This window comes from Scyliorhinus torazame, chromosome 1 (assembly GCF_047496885.1).
Source record: "Scyliorhinus torazame isolate Kashiwa2021f chromosome 1, sScyTor2.1, whole genome shotgun sequence".
In the NCBI taxonomy this organism is placed as follows: Eukaryota; Metazoa; Chordata; class Chondrichthyes; order Carcharhiniformes; family Scyliorhinidae; genus Scyliorhinus; species Scyliorhinus torazame.
In genome coordinates, this window is record NC_092707.1 from 361,187,921 (window position 1) to 361,206,178 (window position 18,258).

The 18,258-nt window shown below is 46.3% G+C and overlaps 1 protein-coding gene across 5 annotated transcripts in view; it reads right to left on the reverse strand.

Moving 5' to 3' along the window:
* Window positions 1–18,258, reverse strand: part of ppm1ba (protein phosphatase, Mg2+/Mn2+ dependent, 1Ba) — a 254,157-nt gene that overhangs the window by 37,300 nt on the left and 198,599 nt on the right. For all 5 annotated transcript variants that reach the window (XM_072510958.1, XM_072510940.1, XM_072510931.1 and 2 more), the window contains exon 3: window positions 12,203–12,320. In XM_072510958.1, coding sequence (XP_072367059.1) covers window positions 12,203–12,320 — 118 coding nt within the window. The remainder of the gene's footprint in view (window positions 1–12,202; window positions 12,321–18,258) is intronic.

Sequence of the window (18,258 nt, forward strand, 5' to 3'; positions counted from 1 at the left end):
CCCTTCGGCCCTCGATGTTGCGCCGACCTGTGAAACCACTCTAAAGCCCATCTACACTATTCCCTTATCATCCATATGTCTATCCAATGACCATTTGAATGCCCTTAGTGTTGGCGAGTCCACTACTATTGCAGGCAGGGCATTCCACGCCCTTACTACTTTCTGAGTAAAGAACCTACCTCTGACATCTGTCTTATATCTATCTCCCCTCAATTTAAAGCTATGTCCCCTCATGCTAGACATCACCATCCGAGGAAAAAGGCTCTCACTGTCCACCCTATCCAATTCTCTGATCATCTTGTATGCCTCAATTAAGTCACCTCTTAACCTTCTTCTCTCTAACGAAAACAGCCTCAGGTCCTTCAGCCTTTCCTCATAAGATCTTCCCTCCATACCAGGCAACATTCTGGTAAATCTCCTCTGCACCCTTTCCAATGCTTCCACATCCTTCCTGCAATGCGGCGACTAGAATTGCATGCAATACTCCAAATGCAGCCGCACCAGAGTTTTATACAGCTGCAACATGACCTCCGAAGAAGAAGAAGGCTCCGAAACTCAATCCCTCTACCAATAAAAGCTAACACACCGTACGCCTTCTTAACAACCCTCTCAACCCGAGTGGCAACCTTCTGAGATCTATGTACATGGACACCAAGATCTCCATGCTCATCCACACTGCCAAGAATCTTACCATTAGCCCAGTACTCTGTCTTCCTGTTATTCCTTCCAAAAATGAATCACCTCACACTTTTCTGCATTAAACTCCATTTGCCACCTCTCAGCCCAGCGCTGCAGCTTATCTATGTCCCTCTGTAACTTGTAACATCCTTCCGTACTGTCCACAACTCCACCAACTTTAATGTCATCTGCAAATGTACTCACCCATCCTTCTACGCCCTCCTCCAGGTCATTTATAAAAATGACAAACAGCAGTGGCCCCAAAACAGATCCTTGTGGTACACCACGAGTAACTGGACTCCAGTCTGAACATTTCCCATCAACCACCACGCTTTGTCTTCTTCCAGCTAACCAATTTCTGATCCAAACTCCTAAATCCCATGCTTCCGTATTTTCTGCAGTAGCCTACCGTGGGGAACCTTATCAAACTTGCCAAAAGGGCAGCACAGTAGCATTGTGGATAGCACAATCGCTTCACAGCTCCAGGGTCCCAGGTTCGATTCCGGCTTGGGTCACTGTCTGTGCGGAGTCTGCACATCCTCCCCGTGTGTGCGTGGGTTTCCTCCGGGTGCTCCGGTTTCCTCCCACAGTCCAAAGATGTGCAGGTTAGGTGGATTGGCCATACTAAATTGCCCTTAGTGTCCAAAATTGCCCTTAGTGTTGGGTGGGGTTATTGGGTTATGGGGATAGGGTGGAGGTGTTGACCTTGGGTAGGGTGCTCTTTCCAAGAGCCGGTACAGACTCGATGGGCCGAATGGCCTCCTTCTGCACTGTGAATTCTATGATCATCTATGAAACGCTTTACTGAAATCCATATACACCACATCAACTGCTTTACCCTCATCCACCTGTTTGGTCACCTTCTCAAAGAACTCAATAAGGTTTGTGAGGCACGACCTACCCTTCACAAAACCGTGTTGAATATGTCTGATCAAATTATTCCTTTCCAGATGATTATACACCCTATCTCTTATAAACCGTTCCAAGATTTTGCCCACAACAGAAGCAAGGCTCACTGGTCTATAGTTACCGGGGTTGTCTCTACTCCCCTTCTTGAACAAGGGGACAACATTTGCTATCCTCCAGTCTTCTGGCACTATTCCTGTAGACAAAGATGACTTAAAGATCAAAGCCAAAGGCTCAGCAATCTCCTCCCTAGCTTCCCAGAGAATCCTAAAATAAATCCCATCCGGCCCAGGGGACTTATCTATTTTCACACTTTCCAGAATTGTTAACACCTCCTCCTTATGAACCTCGAGCCCTTCTAGTCTAGTAGCCTGAATCTCAGTATTTTCCTCGACAACATTGTCTTTTCCCTGTGTGAATACTGACGAAAAATATTCATTTAGCACCGCTCCTATCTCCTTGGACTCCAAGCACAACTTCCCACTACTGTCCTTGACTGGCCCTACTCTTACCGTCGTCATTCTTTTATTCCTGACATATCTATAGAAAGCTTTAGGGTTATCCTTGATCCTACCTGCCAAAGACTTCTCATGTCCCCTCCTGGCTCTTCTTAGCTCTCTCTTTAGGTCCTTCCTAGCTAACTTGTAACTCTCGAGCGCCCTAACTGAACCTTCATGTCTCATCTTTACATAAGCCTCCTTCTTCCTCTTGCCAAGTGTTTCGTCTGCCTTAGTAAACCACGGTTCCCTTGCTTGACCACTTCCTCCCTTCCTGACAGGTACATACTTATCAAGGACACGCAGAAGCTGTTCCTTGAACGGCTCCACATTTCCATTGTGCCCATCCCCTGCAGTTTTCCTCTTCATCCAATGCATCCTAAGTCTTGCCTCATCGCATCATAATTGCCTTTCCCCCAGATATAACTCTTGCCCTGTGGTATATACCTATCCCTTTCCATCACTAAAGTAAACGTAATTGAATTGTGATCACTATCACCAAAGTGCTCACCTACCTCCAAATCTAACACCTGTCCTGGTTTATTACCCAGTACCAAATCCAATATGGCCTCGCCTCTCGTTGGCCTAGCTACATACTGTGTCAGGAAACCCTCCTGCACACATTGGACAAAAACGGACCCATCTAAAGTACTCGAACTATGGCGTTTCCAGTCAATATTTGGAAAGTTAAAGTCCCCCATAACAACTACCCTGTTGCTTTCGCTCCTATCCAGAATCATCTTTGCAATCCTTTCCTCAACATCTCTGGAACTTTTCGGAGGCCTATAGAAAACCCCTAACAGGGTGACCTCTCCTTTCCTGTTTCTAACCTCAGCCCATACTACCTCAGTAGACGAGTCCTCATCAAACATCCTTTCTGCCACCTTAATACTGTCCTTGACTAACAATGTCACCCCTCCCCCTCTTTTACCACCTTCCCTGAGCTTACTGAGATATATAAACCCCGGCACCTGCAACAACCATTCCTGTCCCTGCTCTATCCATGTCTCCGAAATGGCCACAACATCAAAGTCCCAGGTACCAACCCACCTTATTCCAGATGCTCCTGGCATTGAAGAAGGCACACTTTAAACCACCTTCCTGCCTGCCGGTACACTCCTGCAACTTTGAAACCTTATTCATGACCTCACTACTCTCAACCTCCTGTATACTGGAGCTACAATTCAGGTTCCCAAGCCCCTACTGAACTAGTGTAAACCCCTTCGAAGAGCATTAGCAAATTTCCCCCCCAGGATATTGGTACCCCTCTGGTCCAGGTGTAGACCATCCCGTTGGTAGAGGTCCCACCAACCCTATAATGAGCCCCAATTATCCAGAAATCTGAAACCCTCCCTCCTGCACCATCCCTGTAGCCACGTGTTCAACTCCTCTCTTTCTCTATTCCTCGTCTCGCTATCACGTGGCACGGGTAACAACCCAGAGATAATAACTCAGTTTGTCCTAGATCTAAGTTTCCACCCTAGCTCCCTGAATTCCTGCCTTACATCCCTATCCCTTTCGTACTCCTTCTTCTCCCAGGTACACAGGGTATATACTAGAATTAACTTTTTTTTATAGTGGAGAAAGTGGTGCTTCCAGGGGTAGCAGGAGCGGGGTACTCCGCAATCGTAATCTCGAACCACGCCCAACATTACGTGGATGTGAGGCACAAAGTCCCCCGTCCCCCCGCCATGGAAGCTGGACACAGTCCTCTTGGCCAATAAGGCATTCTGCGAATGGATATCAAAGACCATAGATGGGTACGTTACCAACAACCAGAATGCAGAAGTCTTACCCTCCACATTCTGGGAGACTGAAATGATTGCACACAAGACGTGCAGAGACAGGAAAGAGAGGATGGCCAGGCAACAGCTGGTCAACGCCATATTGGAGGTGGATCGACGGCTCTCCGCGAACTGGTGGAACTACTGGTTGAGAGTAAAAAAAAGCTACAGATGGACTTTGACCTTCTCTACATGGGAAAAGCAGTACACCAGCTCCACCAGACACGGGGGACCTTTTATGAACATGGAGACCATGCTACCGCCTGCTGGCTCACCAGCTGAGAAAGCATGCAGCCACAGGGGAAGAAGCCCAGGTTAGGGGCGGTAGTAGTAGTCTAGTTGCCACACCAGAAAAGGTCAATCCCTCCATCCTCTCTACAATGAATCATCCTTCTGAATTCCAACATGCTTAATCCATGTTGATTTTCAGTCAACATATGATTCTCATTGTTTGAGCAATTTACCTCAGCTCAATACAAGAACCAACCACCTACTGTACTAAATATACCAGCACTGATGCAAGAAAACAAAATATTATTAAAATGCTCTATTAAAATGTCAAGTAAGTTTCAAAAACTTTTGCACTCCAGTGTTCTACTCCCATCTTATATATTTCACAATTTTAGGAACATGTAATATTTTCTAACTGGGAGAATGTTTAATTACTACACTCAACATTTGTGTTCTATTTCTGTGAGCTTAAAACACATTGCGCACTTTAGAACTGTGATTTACTTCATAGAAACTGATCTGATTAATTGAAAACTGCCACAGGTTTGTCAGCCAACTGAATGCCAGTACACACATACTTCTTGCAAGCCATTTCCAGACAGTTCAAGCTTCCCCTTGTTGCCCTAGAATAAAATAATTTGTAGTCTGTGGTGTTGTAAAGGTCAAATCATAGAGAAAACAGAATGATAAGCCTTAGGCAAAAGAAATGTACACAACCATAATGTAGTTGTTAGAAATAATTAATGTGTCAAATAATCCAAAATTCAAATTATATAATGATCTGTAGCAGCAATAATAGGACTTAAATTTGTTCTTTCATTTTCATCACCCCCGACTTTGTGATCCATTGTTTACAACATGATTACAGTCAGGAATTTCACTGAACAAACCAAAGTTGAAAGGTTCATTGCAATGCTTATGGAAATTCACTTTATTTAAGCTTTTCTGTTGCATTACACTGGACATTCCAGCAACATCTGCTTACTGCTGATAATGTTTTCTGTAACAGCAATGTCTGAATGGATTCAAGTTATGAGGGAATCCTGCAACACATGCTGTGCCAAAAGGCTTAGTGCCAGCTGCATGATCATAATCCAACAGCAATGTGAACAGCACAGGCAGAATTCTTCCTTCCTGAGGCTAAGTCTTGACGCAGGGGCAGGATTCGCAGAGTTTTACGACAGAAAGATTGGTACCGCACATGGACCAATTCAAATACCGTTAAGGGGCTAGCACCGGCACCACGTGGAACACAATCAATTCCAATGAGAAACAGTGCCGGGTTCAGGATTGACACTTGGGAGGCTGACAAGCTGCAGCCACATATACACACTTCACTCCACACACAAACCATCCCAACCAACAAGATGGCAGAAAGACGAAAGGCACCAAGGTTTAGAGATGCGGAACTGGAGACCCGGCTGGATGCCAGGAAGGAGAGGTGGGCAACCATGTGCCTGTGGTAGGAAGGAGGCTGCCAGCCGCCGCCGTTCGCTGGGCCTGGGTGCAGGTGGCAGAGATCAGCAGCACTGTGGGCAACACAGTCCGGACCGGCCAACAGTGCCGAAAAAAACTGCATGACCTCTTCAGGGCGGCCAGGATGAGTAGGCAACACTGTGCCCCTACCACCAACCCCCATCCCACACACCCACAACTGAACCCCCTCTGCTACTCGCCCCCAAATGTGGAGGGCGGCCGAACTCCCACCCTGCACTACATGCCGGCACCCATACCAGCCGCCATGGCCGGTGCCTTGGCCACTGAATCAACCAGCTACCTACCCCCTGGGCTGCATGCGTCGGACTGTCTAACACTGAGCGTTTTCGGTTTCTTCCCACCACTGGACATGGCCGCCCACAACTACAGAGAGAGAGAGGGAAAAGACTGGAGGGGGACCACTAGCACCTCAATGCAGCAGAACAGAGGGCATAGTCGGAGTGCCCGAAGAAAGGGCAGTCACCAGGGCAGAGGTCGGCAACGATGGGACCAACATGGACAGGAGCCATCAACCCGCATCCCATGACAGCCCCGAGTCGGGGGAAGACATCGACTTCCCCTCACAGCTGTCCCCAACACCCTCCACCATCCCAGAGACACTCACCTCGGTTGGGCACTTTATTGAAGAGGTTCCTGGGACACTAAATGGTGGGCACCGCACACATGCTCCAGTACAACAGGTGGAGGTAAGAACTGCTGAGGGGGTAGACGGTCAAAGGGCGGCTGACCCCAGGGACTAGCTGCCGTTCAGACGGGTTTCAGGCTTCTGGAATGGATGGCCCCATCGATTGTGGAGATGCAATCGCAAAGCCAGGGACATGCAAGAAGGGTTGTCGGCAAGCATCCAGCACCTGCAGGTACAGTTGGAGGAGTCCAACCACGTGCAGGAGCAGGTGCCGTCCATGCACGTGCGTGCCACCCAGGCTAACACTGCACAGGTGGCATCCGCGGTGGAGGCCTTGGGGGCGAAGGTTTTGACCATGGGTCAACATGTCCAAGGCTAGGACAATCTATGCAGGCAGTGGCCGAGGCCCAGGACAGGGCTGCCATATCAGAGGCAGCAATGTACCAGAGCCACCCAGACATTGAAGCAGCGGCACTCCAGAGTGTGGCCCAGTCACAGCGGGCCACAGCTGAGAGCAACGGCAGCATTGCCCAGGTGCTGGCCGACGTGGCACAGACACAGAAGGAGATGGTGCAGTCACTGGCAGATGTGGCACAGACCCAGGTGCTGGCACAGTCACTCAGTGATGTGGCATAGATCCAGAAGATGGTGGCAGTTACTGGGTGACGTGGCGCAGTCCCAGCTGGAAGTGGTCGACTCCCCGTGCTTCATGGCCGCGAACATGGAAACCCTGGTCGAGACGAGAGTGGGCCTCCAGGACTAGCAGCACTAGGTGACGGGGAGCCTCAGAGGTTCGCGTGATGGAATGGCCAGCTCGCGTGCAAGAGATCAGCCAGGTGGATGGTGCAAAGTGCTACCGTGGACAGGAGTCAGACATTGCCGAACAATGCAGAGTACCAGAGATCATCCCACAGTGGGTTGTCATCATCCTCCATCCCATGGGCCAGACCCACTGTTAGTGCCAACCCAGGGCCCACACCCCCATAGTGTAGCTGCTAGGAATTCAGGGACAGGGTTGTTGTTTGGGGGGGGGCCTCCGTCACCAGCATTTCGCCCCTCTGCTGCGCGATGTTGTGGAGGACTCAGCAGGCCACCAAGATACGGGTGACCATCCTAGCGCTACTGGAGGGCCCCTCTTGAGCGGTCCAGGCACCGGAACCGCATCTTCAGCATCGCTCGATCACGCCCCCTGGGCGTGGCATGGGCATCTGATTTCCTGATTTTTAAAAGCACAAGTGAACCTCCCTGTCAGAATTTCCCCTGGCGGAGGCCCGGAAAAATACCGGGTCAGGCCTGCTGTCGAGATACCAGAGAATTGCGATTTGGCGTGAACCATGTGCCGCCACAATTTCAGCGTCAAGACCGATACTCCGCCCAATTGAGTTTCAGGCGTCGGCCGGAGAATCCCACCCCATGTTTTAATCAAACCAGGACATGCCATTTGTCTGGTATTCACAGCATCCAAGCAATACAAACTGACTCCATGGGCCTTTCTTAAATGTTACACAATTCCTTTCTCAATGCCCAGGTTTTTTGCACATGGGATGGAAAAAAAAAAAACTTACCTTTGATAAAAATGCCTCTGCAAAATTTGTGACATGGTCTCATTCATGAATAAACAAATAAATCACAAAGTGTCAGGGAGGAGCCATGAAACAAACTGCAATTTTCAGACAAGAAAATTCCTTTTACTCTTAATTTTACGAGCAAATGTACAGCAAAGTTTGAGTGGCTCTACACAAGCCTACAATTTTCCAGGCAAAGCTTTTTTTCTGAACTCCTGCAAGATTATTTTCAAGCATCTAATCATAATACTCATGGCCAAATAATATAAGTTAACATTTTCTGTCCGTAGTAAACAAAAGGAACGTAATAATTGGTTTTCACAGAATCTTTAGTGCATTTTACCTCATCCCACTCGGCTGCCTTATCCCTGAACCTTGCACATTCTTACTTTTCAGATAGCAATCCAATTCCTTTTTGAATACCTCAATCAACAATGCCACTTCGGAAGTTTGTAATTTAATTTAATTTTCCTGTTTTTCAGTTAAAAGTTAAGTGGACTAGTTAGCTGAAGCTGCCCCCACCCTAATTGCTGAGTGGCAGTTATCTGTCAATCAGCTGAAGCCTGATTAGAGGCAAAGGTGTAAATTGCATTCTTCTGTTTGAAGCTTAACTAGTGCGAGTCATCTCAGTTTAGCTGGGTTCTATATAAGAGAGAGGCATAAAGCGCACACTCAGTAAGCTTTGCGCACGTGAAGTTGAGACTGCCTTAGTGAGACAGCCTTAGTGAGACAGCTAGAATGAAGTTTGAAATTTGGTCATTTGGAGCAGCGTGGCAATTTGGTGAAGAGTGGGAGGAGGTGCTTTTTTATTTTCTTTCTTCTGGCTGTGTAATTGTTAATCTGCAGGAAGAGATCCAGAGAGTATCCTGGGAAGGCAAGTGATATAAATACCTTTTCAAATAATGGGGGGAAAAACTGAAGCGCCATCACAGTAAAGCTGTGACCTGTATGGCTGGTAAGGAATCTGCTAAATTTGAAAAAAAAAAGAAAAAATAACATTGAAATAACTAACTATAACTAATTGATTAACTAGGTAGAGGAGTAGAGATTAGTATTCAACATTTAATTTTACAGTAAAGATCTAGCGGCAGGGCCATACAGTTAATCGTAACTGAATCTAATACAAAGTATTCATTTTAAATTAATTAATTAGTGCATAAATGTCACTCAGCGGGGTGCAGTGCTCTAACTGTGAGATGTGGCAGATCCGTGACGCTTCCAGCGATCCGGCCGAATAAGTCTGCAGCAAGTGTAACCAATGGCAGCTCTTCACAGAGTGCGTGGTTCGGTTGGAGCAGCAGTAGGATGCACTTTGGAGCATGCAGGTGGCACAAAGCGTCATAGATAGTGAAAGCATGTAAAAATGGTACCAGGTCGTGAGGTGGTCAGTGTGTGCTACCAACCACATCCATGCTTGGTGGCATGTGTGCAGGTTGGGCCCACAGATGGGACTAAGCGAGGGGGTATGGGAACCATAGCTATAGTGTGCTGTGGGTCCTGTGTGTGGCACATGGGCTGTGGCAACCAGTTCGGGGGCAGAATGGAGGGGAGCAGAGGTGCAGTAGGCAGGCAGGGCTAAGAGACAGCTGGTGGTCCTGTGGAGTGGGCAGCTGATAGGGCAGAGGCTCCACCAGTGACAAAGAGGGCTGTGTGCGAGGGAGGGTGCCAGAGGCCACAGTACATGCATCTGCTGTCTGGAGTGCGCTCTGCTCTTCTCCTACCTGCAGTAGGCAGCACTTCCAATGAGTGGACTGATGAATGTTAGCACCTGTTCTGCCACTGATTGAGCTTGGCCACGCCCATCCCATTGATGGGTCAGCTGGGGTCTGAGGGGTACTATGGTGGTGACCTGTGAGAGGGTGGGGACACAGGACACAATGGGCAGTCCGCAGTGTGTGCAGCCAAGGGCCTGTAACCTGTACACAAAGGCTGCCTTGCAGACTGCAGCAATGGCACCCCAAACCCAGGGGAACACCTCAAACCCATGGTCCATCCCATAGTCAGGCCCCACTACTTGCACTGGCTGTGGAGACACCCTCCAGCCAGCGGCACAACTGTCAGCACACAATTGCAATTTTGGAAACCATTCTTACCTCATTTCGCTCCCTCAGCAGCCATGGCACCCAGTCCCTGTTTTAAATACACTGGCGTCACTTCTGCCTGGCGGTGGCGGAGCATCGCAGAGGCCTGAAGAATACTAGGCCAAACCAGTTAACTCATGCAAATACAGGTTTTGCATGTCGCCACCGGAATGAGGTGTGGAGCGGGTTAGCACTGCCGGCGAGGCATCAGAACATGGGAGTCAGTTGGGCACCCAGCGCCAACTTCCATTTTCGGCTGAAACCTGATTCTCCACCCGATTGGGTTTTACAATTCTGGCATTGCTAGGCAGAGAATCTAGCCCATTGTGTTTAAAACCTAAGTAATTAGAGCATGGGATTTGAGTGGAATAAAAATTATGTAGCAATAGGAGGGGCCAGGCCTGTGGCAGTAAGATTCGGGCTTAGTTTTGCCGCAGACAGATGGAACTCTCTTTTCAAGCAGTCTTTCCAAGACACCTCTCTGAAGCAAATATCTGCAAACTTTATTTATAAATGGATTTTGACCTTTGATGGGATTTGCTTAATTGGAGGTAAAGATATAAGCTACTAGTAAACAGGGTTTCCTTTTATTGTCAAGAACTGTTTAACTGTTAAGTGTAAGCTGTTTATGATGTTAAGATAGTTTAATATTGTGGTAATAATAAAGTTTGTTTTAATATACCATATCCCAATTTACGTGTGGAATCACTCCTGGAGCCAATATTCTTTTCCTCACAGTTAAAAGAAAATTGTTGGGGTCTCGTTTGGTTTCCTAAAATAAATTGGGGTCTGGTCTGGGATCGAAATAATAGTAAATACTCTTGGAAGAGAAGAAAATTGGAATCACTTCAGGACTAGGGGTCATAATCTCAGGATGTGACAGCTGATTTGAGCTGATTTAGAGAGAGAAATTTCTTCATTCAAACGATTGTGGATCTTTGGAATTTTTGTATCCAGGGGCTGTGAATGCTCAGTTATTGATCATATTCAAGGGCTTCATGGTGGCACAGTGGTTAGCACTGCTGCCTCACAGCACCAGGGATCCCGGTTCGATTCCGGCCTTGGGTGACTGTATGTGTTGAGTTTGCACTTTTTCCCCAGTGTCTGCGTGGATTTCCTCCGGCTCCTCCCACAGTCCAAAGATGTGCAAGTTAGGCGGATTGGCTATGCTAAATTGCCCCTTACTGTCAATGGCTCTGCAGGTTAGGTGGGTTGTGGGGATTGGGCAGGGGAGTGGACCTAGGTTACTCTTTTGGAGGGTCGGTGCAGGCTCAATGGGTCGAATGGCCTCCTTCTACACTCTAGGGATTCTATGGCTGACATTGGTAGACTTTTGGACCCAAAAGGGAATCAAGGAATATGAAGATTGAGCTGGAATGTGAAGTGAGGTTCATGAATAGTCATGATCTTATGAAATGGTGGAGTAAGGGTAGCACAGTGGCGCAGTGGGTTAGCCCTGCTGTCTCACGGTGCCGAGGTCCCAGGTTCGATTCCAGCTCTGGGTCACTGTCCGTATGGAGTTTGCACATTCTCCCAGTGTTTGCGTGGGTTTCGCCCCCACAACCCAAAGATGTGCAGGGTAGGTGGATTGGCCATGCTAAATTGCCCTTTAATTGGAAAAAAATAATTGGGTACTCTAAATTTATTTTAAAAAAGAAAAAAAAATGAAATGGTGGAGTAGGCTCTGGTGGTGAATGGCCTACTTCTGCTCCTATTTCTTCTATTCTTATATAAGTCCTGAAAGGAATCAGTTTTAGGGGACACTGGCCTTGTTGACAGTGCTCCCGGTTCCATCCAATGATTACAGATTTAAATGTGCGATGACTTTCTCCAGTCTAGCATCACAACACCCATATCAGAAAACATAGAAACTACTTCAGGCTTAAACAAGTGTCTTAATCGGGCTCCTCTCTGCCAGTCATATATTTTAAATAAAGGCAATGCTCCGCAAGACTTTGTGGCAAATCAGGAAAAACCAAAAGAAATGTTATTTAACTGAGGAATGGTTCTTCTTCAAAATGAGCTGATGCAGCATTCAAGTTCTTGACAGGAAATAGAGAAAATAAACTATGACCATTTTCTTCATCTATTTTAAAAGCTTTCATTGAAGCAACGCATTTTCTGGGATTATTTTTGTTAATTACACATTCTGTCGCAACAGAGTACGCAGGAAGAATGAGACTTAAACTCTTCCTATATATAGAGATCGTTGAAATTTTGGAGAACCAAAGCCAATTGAAATGAAAAAAATGGATACATTTACAGATTAATTGTAAAAAAACAACAAAAAAAAATCTCAAAATTACTGCATTCAACAAGCAGACAAAATCTGTCCTACCTTCAACACGTGACTCCAGGTACTTATCCAGTTCAGTATCTTTTCTCACTGCTTCTTCAGAAATCTTGGGAGCATTAGGGAAGCAGACCAATACAATGCTCATGTTGTCTCTACTTCCCTACAAAAACAAATTACAGTTTAATTATTAACATGCATTGAGAACTATTGTCAGAACATCACACCACAGGTTAGGGTATAGATCATCACAATCATAAAATTGTTCATTTGGTGCAATTTTTTGTATCTTCCAGAATTATCCACGTTGTTTTCAGCATATGTTAACAGTTCATTAAGTCTCTAGTTCCTACTTTGAAATAAATTCACTTTCAATTAAGATGACAGGCAGATACAATGGAATTTTGCAACTCATTCCCGAATCTGCACATGATATTGAAGTAACTTGCCTTTTATATCATTTACGCCCTTTTCTTTATTATAATTCAGGTGATGTGCCGGAGGACTGGAGAACAGCCAATGTTGTTCCTTTGTTTAAGAAGGTAGCAAGTTTAATCCAGGGAACTACAGGCCGGTGAGCCTTACGTCAGTGGTAGGGAAATTACTGGAGAGAATTCTTCGAGACATGATCTACTCCCATTTGGAAGAAAAGGGACATATTAGTGAGAGGCAGCATGGTTTTGTGAAGGGGAGGTCGTGTCTCACTAACTTGATAGAGTTTTTCGAAGAGGTCACAAAGATGATTGATGCAGGTAGGGCAGGGGATGTTGTCTGTATGGACTTCAGTAAGGCCTTTGACAAGGTCCCTCATGGTAGACTAGTACAAAAGGTGAAGTCACACGGGATCAGGGGTGAGCTGGCAAGGTGGATACAGAACTGGCTAGGTCATAGAAGGCGGAGAGTAGCAATGGAAGGGTGCTTTTCTAATTGGAGGGCTGTAACTAGTAGTGTTCCGCGGGGCTCAGTGTTGGGACCTTTGCTGTTCGTAGTTTCTATAAATGATTTGGAGGAAAATGTAACTGGTCTGATTAGTAAGTTTGCAGACGACACAAAGGTAGGTGGAATTGCGGATAGCGATGAGGACTGTCAGAGGATACAGCAGGATTTAAATTGTTTGGAGACTTGGGTGGAGAAGTGGCAGATGGAGTTTAATTCAGACAAATGTCAGGTAACGCATTTTGGAAGGTCTAATGCAGGTAGGGAATATATAGTGAATGGTAGAACCCTCAAGAGTATTGAAAGTCAGAGAGATCTAGGTGTACAGTTCCACAGGTCGCTGAAAGGGGCAACACAGGTGGAGAAGGTAGTCAAGAAGGCATACGGCATGCTTGCCTTCATTGGCCTGGGCATTGAGTATAAGAATTGGCAAGTCATGTTGCAGCGTATAGAACCTTAGTTAGGCCACACTTGGAGTATAGTGTTCAATTCTGGTCGCCACACTACCAGAAGGATGTGGATGCTTTAGGGAGGGTGCAGAAGAGATTTACCAGAATGTTGCCTGGTATGGAGGGCATTAGTTATGAGGAGCGGTTGAATAAACTCGGTTTGTTCTCACTGGAACGACGGAGGTTGAGGGGTGACCTGGTAGAGGTCTACAAAATTATGAGGGGCATAGACAGAGTGGATAGTCAGAGGTAGAGGGGTCAATTACTATGGGGCATAGGTTTAAAGAAGATGTACGAAGCAAGTTTTTTTTACACAGAGGGTAGTGGGTGCCTGGAACTCGCTGCCGGAGGAGGTGGTGGAAGCAGGGACGATAGTGACATTTAAGGGGCATCTTGACAAATACATGAATAGGATGGGAATAGAGGGATACGGACCCAGGAAGTGTTGAAGATTTTAGTTTAGACAGGCAGCATGGTTGGCACGGGCTTGGAGGGCCGAAGGGCCTATTCCTGTGCTGTACTTTTCTTTGTTCTTTGTAATATTTACATTACAAGTCCACCTAATTTGAAACCAATATATTTCAACAATTTCTAATTCAAAGGTAATTTCCTAATTGGGCATAAAAGCAAAATAAAAGATGTGTCCATGGTGTTAGGGGCAAGGTAATGGCATGGATAGAGGATTGGCTGACTGGCAGAAGGCAGAGAGTGGGTACAAAGGGACCTTTTTCAACATGGCAGCACACTAGTAGTGTGCCCCAGGGTCAGTGTTGGGACCACAACTATTCACGATATACATTAACGATCTGTAAGAAGAAACGGGGGACACTACGTTTGCAGATGATATAAAGATATATAGAGGGACAGGCAGTGTTCGGGAAGCAGGGAGGCTGCAGAAGGACATAGACAGGCTAGGAGAGTGGATAATGAAGTTGCAGATAGAATACACTGTGGAAAAATGTACGGTTATGCACTTTGGTAGGAAGAATAGAGATATATTTTCTAGATGGGAAACGGTTTCGGAAATCAGAAGCACAAAGGGACTTTGGAATTCTAGTTCAGGATTTTCTTATAGATAACATGCAGGTTCAGTTAATGGTTAGGAAGGCAAATGCAATGTTAGCATTCACGTCGAGAGGGCTAGAATACAAGAGTAGGGATGTACTGCTGAGGCTGTATAAGGCTCTGGTCAAACCCCATTTGGAAAATTGAGCGCGGTTTTGGGCCCCGTATCTAAGGATGTGCTGGCTTTGGAGACGGTCCAGAGGTTCACAAGAATGATCCCCGGAATGAAGGACTTGTCATATGAGGAGCAGTTGAGGTCTCTGGGTCTGTACTCGATGGGAGCTTAGAAGGGGGAACCTCATTGAAACTTACAGAAAGGCCTACATTCATCCCTAAGGTATCTCAACAACAAGGGCTCCTACGTCAGTCTCCTATTCATTGACTACAGCTCCGCCTTCAACACCATAATCACAGCCAAGATCATGTCACAGCTTCAAAACCTTGGACATGACTCCTCCGTCTGCAACTGGATCCTCAACTTCCTGACCTATAGACCACCACAATCAGTAAGGATAAAAAACAACACCTCCTCCACGATAGTCCTCAATACCAGGGCCTGAGGGCTGCTGTGTGGCAAAATTTGGCTCCAACTCTATCTACGTTTGCTTATGACACAACTGTAGTGCGTTGGATCACGAACAACGATGAGTCAGAGTACAGGAGGGAGATGGAGAACCTAGTGCAGTTGTGTAAAAACAACAATCTCTCCCTGAATGTCAGTAAAACTAAAGAGCTGGTCATTGACTTCAGAAAGCAAAGTATCGTACACACCCCTGCCTGCATCTATGGTGCAGAGGTGGATTCCAAATTCCAAGGTGAGCACATCACCAACAATCTGTCTTGGTCCACCCACGTCGACGCTATGACCAAGAAAGCACAACAGCGCCTATACGTCCTCAGAAAACCAAGGGAATTTGGCACGTCCACATTGACTCTTACCAATTTTTACAGGTGAATCATAGAAAGCATCCTATCTGGCTGCATCACAGCCTGGTATGGCAAGACTGTAAGAAACTACAGAGAGTAGTGAACACAGCCCAGTCCATCACACAAACCCGCCTCCCATCCATTGACTCGGTCTACACCTCCCACTGCACTTGGGAAAGCGGGCAGTATAATCAAAGACTCCTCCCACCCAGGTTGTTCTCTCTTCCATGGGACAGGAGATACAAAAGTCTGAAAACATGCACTAACAGATTCAAAAACAGCTTCTTTCCCGCTGTTACCAGACTCCTGAATGACTCTCTTGTGGACTGATCTGATCTCTTCATACATCTTCTCTACTGAGAAGTCTGCACTCCTAATGCTTCATCTGATGCCTGTGTCTATGTGTTTACATTGTGTATTTATGTATGTCCTATGTTTTCTTTCATGTATGGAATGATCTGTCTGGACTGTACGTAGAGCAATACTTTTCATTGTACCTCGGTACACATGACAATAAAAACAAATCCAAATCCAAGGCCTAGATAGAGTGAACGTGGAGAGGATGTTGCCACAAGTAGGGATAACTAGCACAGCCTCAGACTGAAGGGACGATCCTTTAAAACAGAGATGAGGAGGAATTTCTTCAGCCAGAGGGTGGTAAGTCTGTGGAACTCATTGCCGCAGGCGGCTGTGGAGGCCAAGTCACTGAGTGCCTTTAAGACCGAGAGAAATTGATTAATAAGGGGATCAGGGGTTAGGGGGAGAAGGCAGGAGAATGGGGATAAGAAACATATGAGCCATGATCAAATAACGGATCAGATTGGATGGGTCAAATGGCCTAATTCTGCTCCTATATCTTATGGTTTAAAAGGGTGGTCCAGTATAAAATTGCTCTTAATAAAGGGAAACACAGGAGGGCTGGGCCAGAAGCTTTTTTAAAAATGGGCATTTATATAACACATTTCATGACCAATGGACATCTCAAGGTGCTTTACAGCCATTGAAATATTCTTGAAGTGCAGTCACTATTGTATTTAGGAAACGTGGAAGCCAATTTTTTACATAGCAAGTTCCACAAACAGCAATGTGACGATGACCCATTTATCTGTTTTGTGATGTTGATTGAGGGATAAATATTGTCCAGGGCATCAGGGATAATGTACCCACCCTTCTTGAAAATAATGCCCTGGGATCTTTTCCAACTACCGCAGTAGAGGGCAGCGAGTTCCATAAATTTCACTACCCTCTGCTAGTTCCTCCTCATCTCAGTTTTAAATCCACTACCTCTCAATCTCTTTCTGTCACCTCTCCTTCCAGATTGCTCCATAAGGGGAACCATTTGGTCCAAGTTTACTTTCTCAATCCTTCTTGGCATTTAAAAAAATATATATTTTATTCCAAAAGCAAGCAATAACAAAACCACATTCCAACAAAACAGAGTAACAGTTTGTACATTTCCCTCCTTTGAATTCCTTTTCTTCCCCCCCCTCACCCCCCCGTCAAACAGCTCCCCCCCCCCCCGTCAAACAGCTCCTCAAATATTGTCATGAACGGCCTCCATTGTACCTCAAAGTCCTCTTCTGACCCCCTTAAGGCAAACTTAATCTTTTCCAACCGGAGAAACTCGTACATGCCTCCCTGCCAAGCCACAACCCCCGGTGGCATATCTGAAAAGAATCCGTCGCTGAGCAGAGAGGTGAAGGTGGCTACATCGGCCCCCTTCCCCGCGAGCAGCTCAAGCACCTCTGAAACCCCAAAGATCGCCACCATGGGCCTGGCTTCACCTCGGCCCCCACTATCCTTGATAAATACAGATAAGTGTGAGGTGTTGCATTTTGGGATGTCAAATCAAGGTAGGACTTTCACGGTGAATGGTAGGACCTGAGGGAGTATCGTGGAACAGAGGAACCTTGGAGTTCAGGTGCACGGTTCTCTAAAGGTGGAGTCACAGGTAGATATGGCAGTGAAGAAGGCTTTTGGCATGCTGGCCTTCATCAGTCAGAGTATAAAAGTTGGAAGTTATGTTGCAATTGTACAGGACGTTGGTGATGCCACACCTGGAGTAGCGTGTTCAGATTTGGTCTACTTGCTATGGGAAGGATGTTATTAAACTAGAGAGAGTGCAGAAGAGATTTACAAGGATGTTGCCAGGACTCAAGCGACATGATTATAGGGACAGATTGGACAGGCTAGGACTTTTTTCTTTGGTGTAGAGATGCCGGCGTTGGACTGGGGTGGGCACAGTAACAAGTCTTACAACACCAGGTTAAAGTCCAACAGGTTTCTTTGGAATCATTAGCTTTAGGAGCGTAGCTCCTTCATCTTTGGAGTGAAGGAGACTGAGGGGTGATTTTATAGAGGTGTATAGGCATGGAAAGGGTGAATGCATTCAGTCTTTTTTCCCAGGGTTCGGGAATCGTGAACTAGAGGGCATAGGTTTAAGTTAAGAGGGAGGGGTAAGAATTAATAGGAACCTGAGGAACAACTTTTTTTTTTTATACACACAAGAGGGTGGTACATATGTGGAATGAGCTGCCGGAGGAAGTAGTTGAGGCAGGGACATTGACAACATTTAAAAGGCATTTGACAGATACATGAATAGGAAAGGTTTAGAGGGATATGGGCCAAATTCAGGCAAATGGGGTTTTGGGTTGGCATGGGCGGTTTGGGCCGAAGGGCCTGTCTCCGTGCCGTAGATTCTATGATTCTATGAAATTCCCAAAC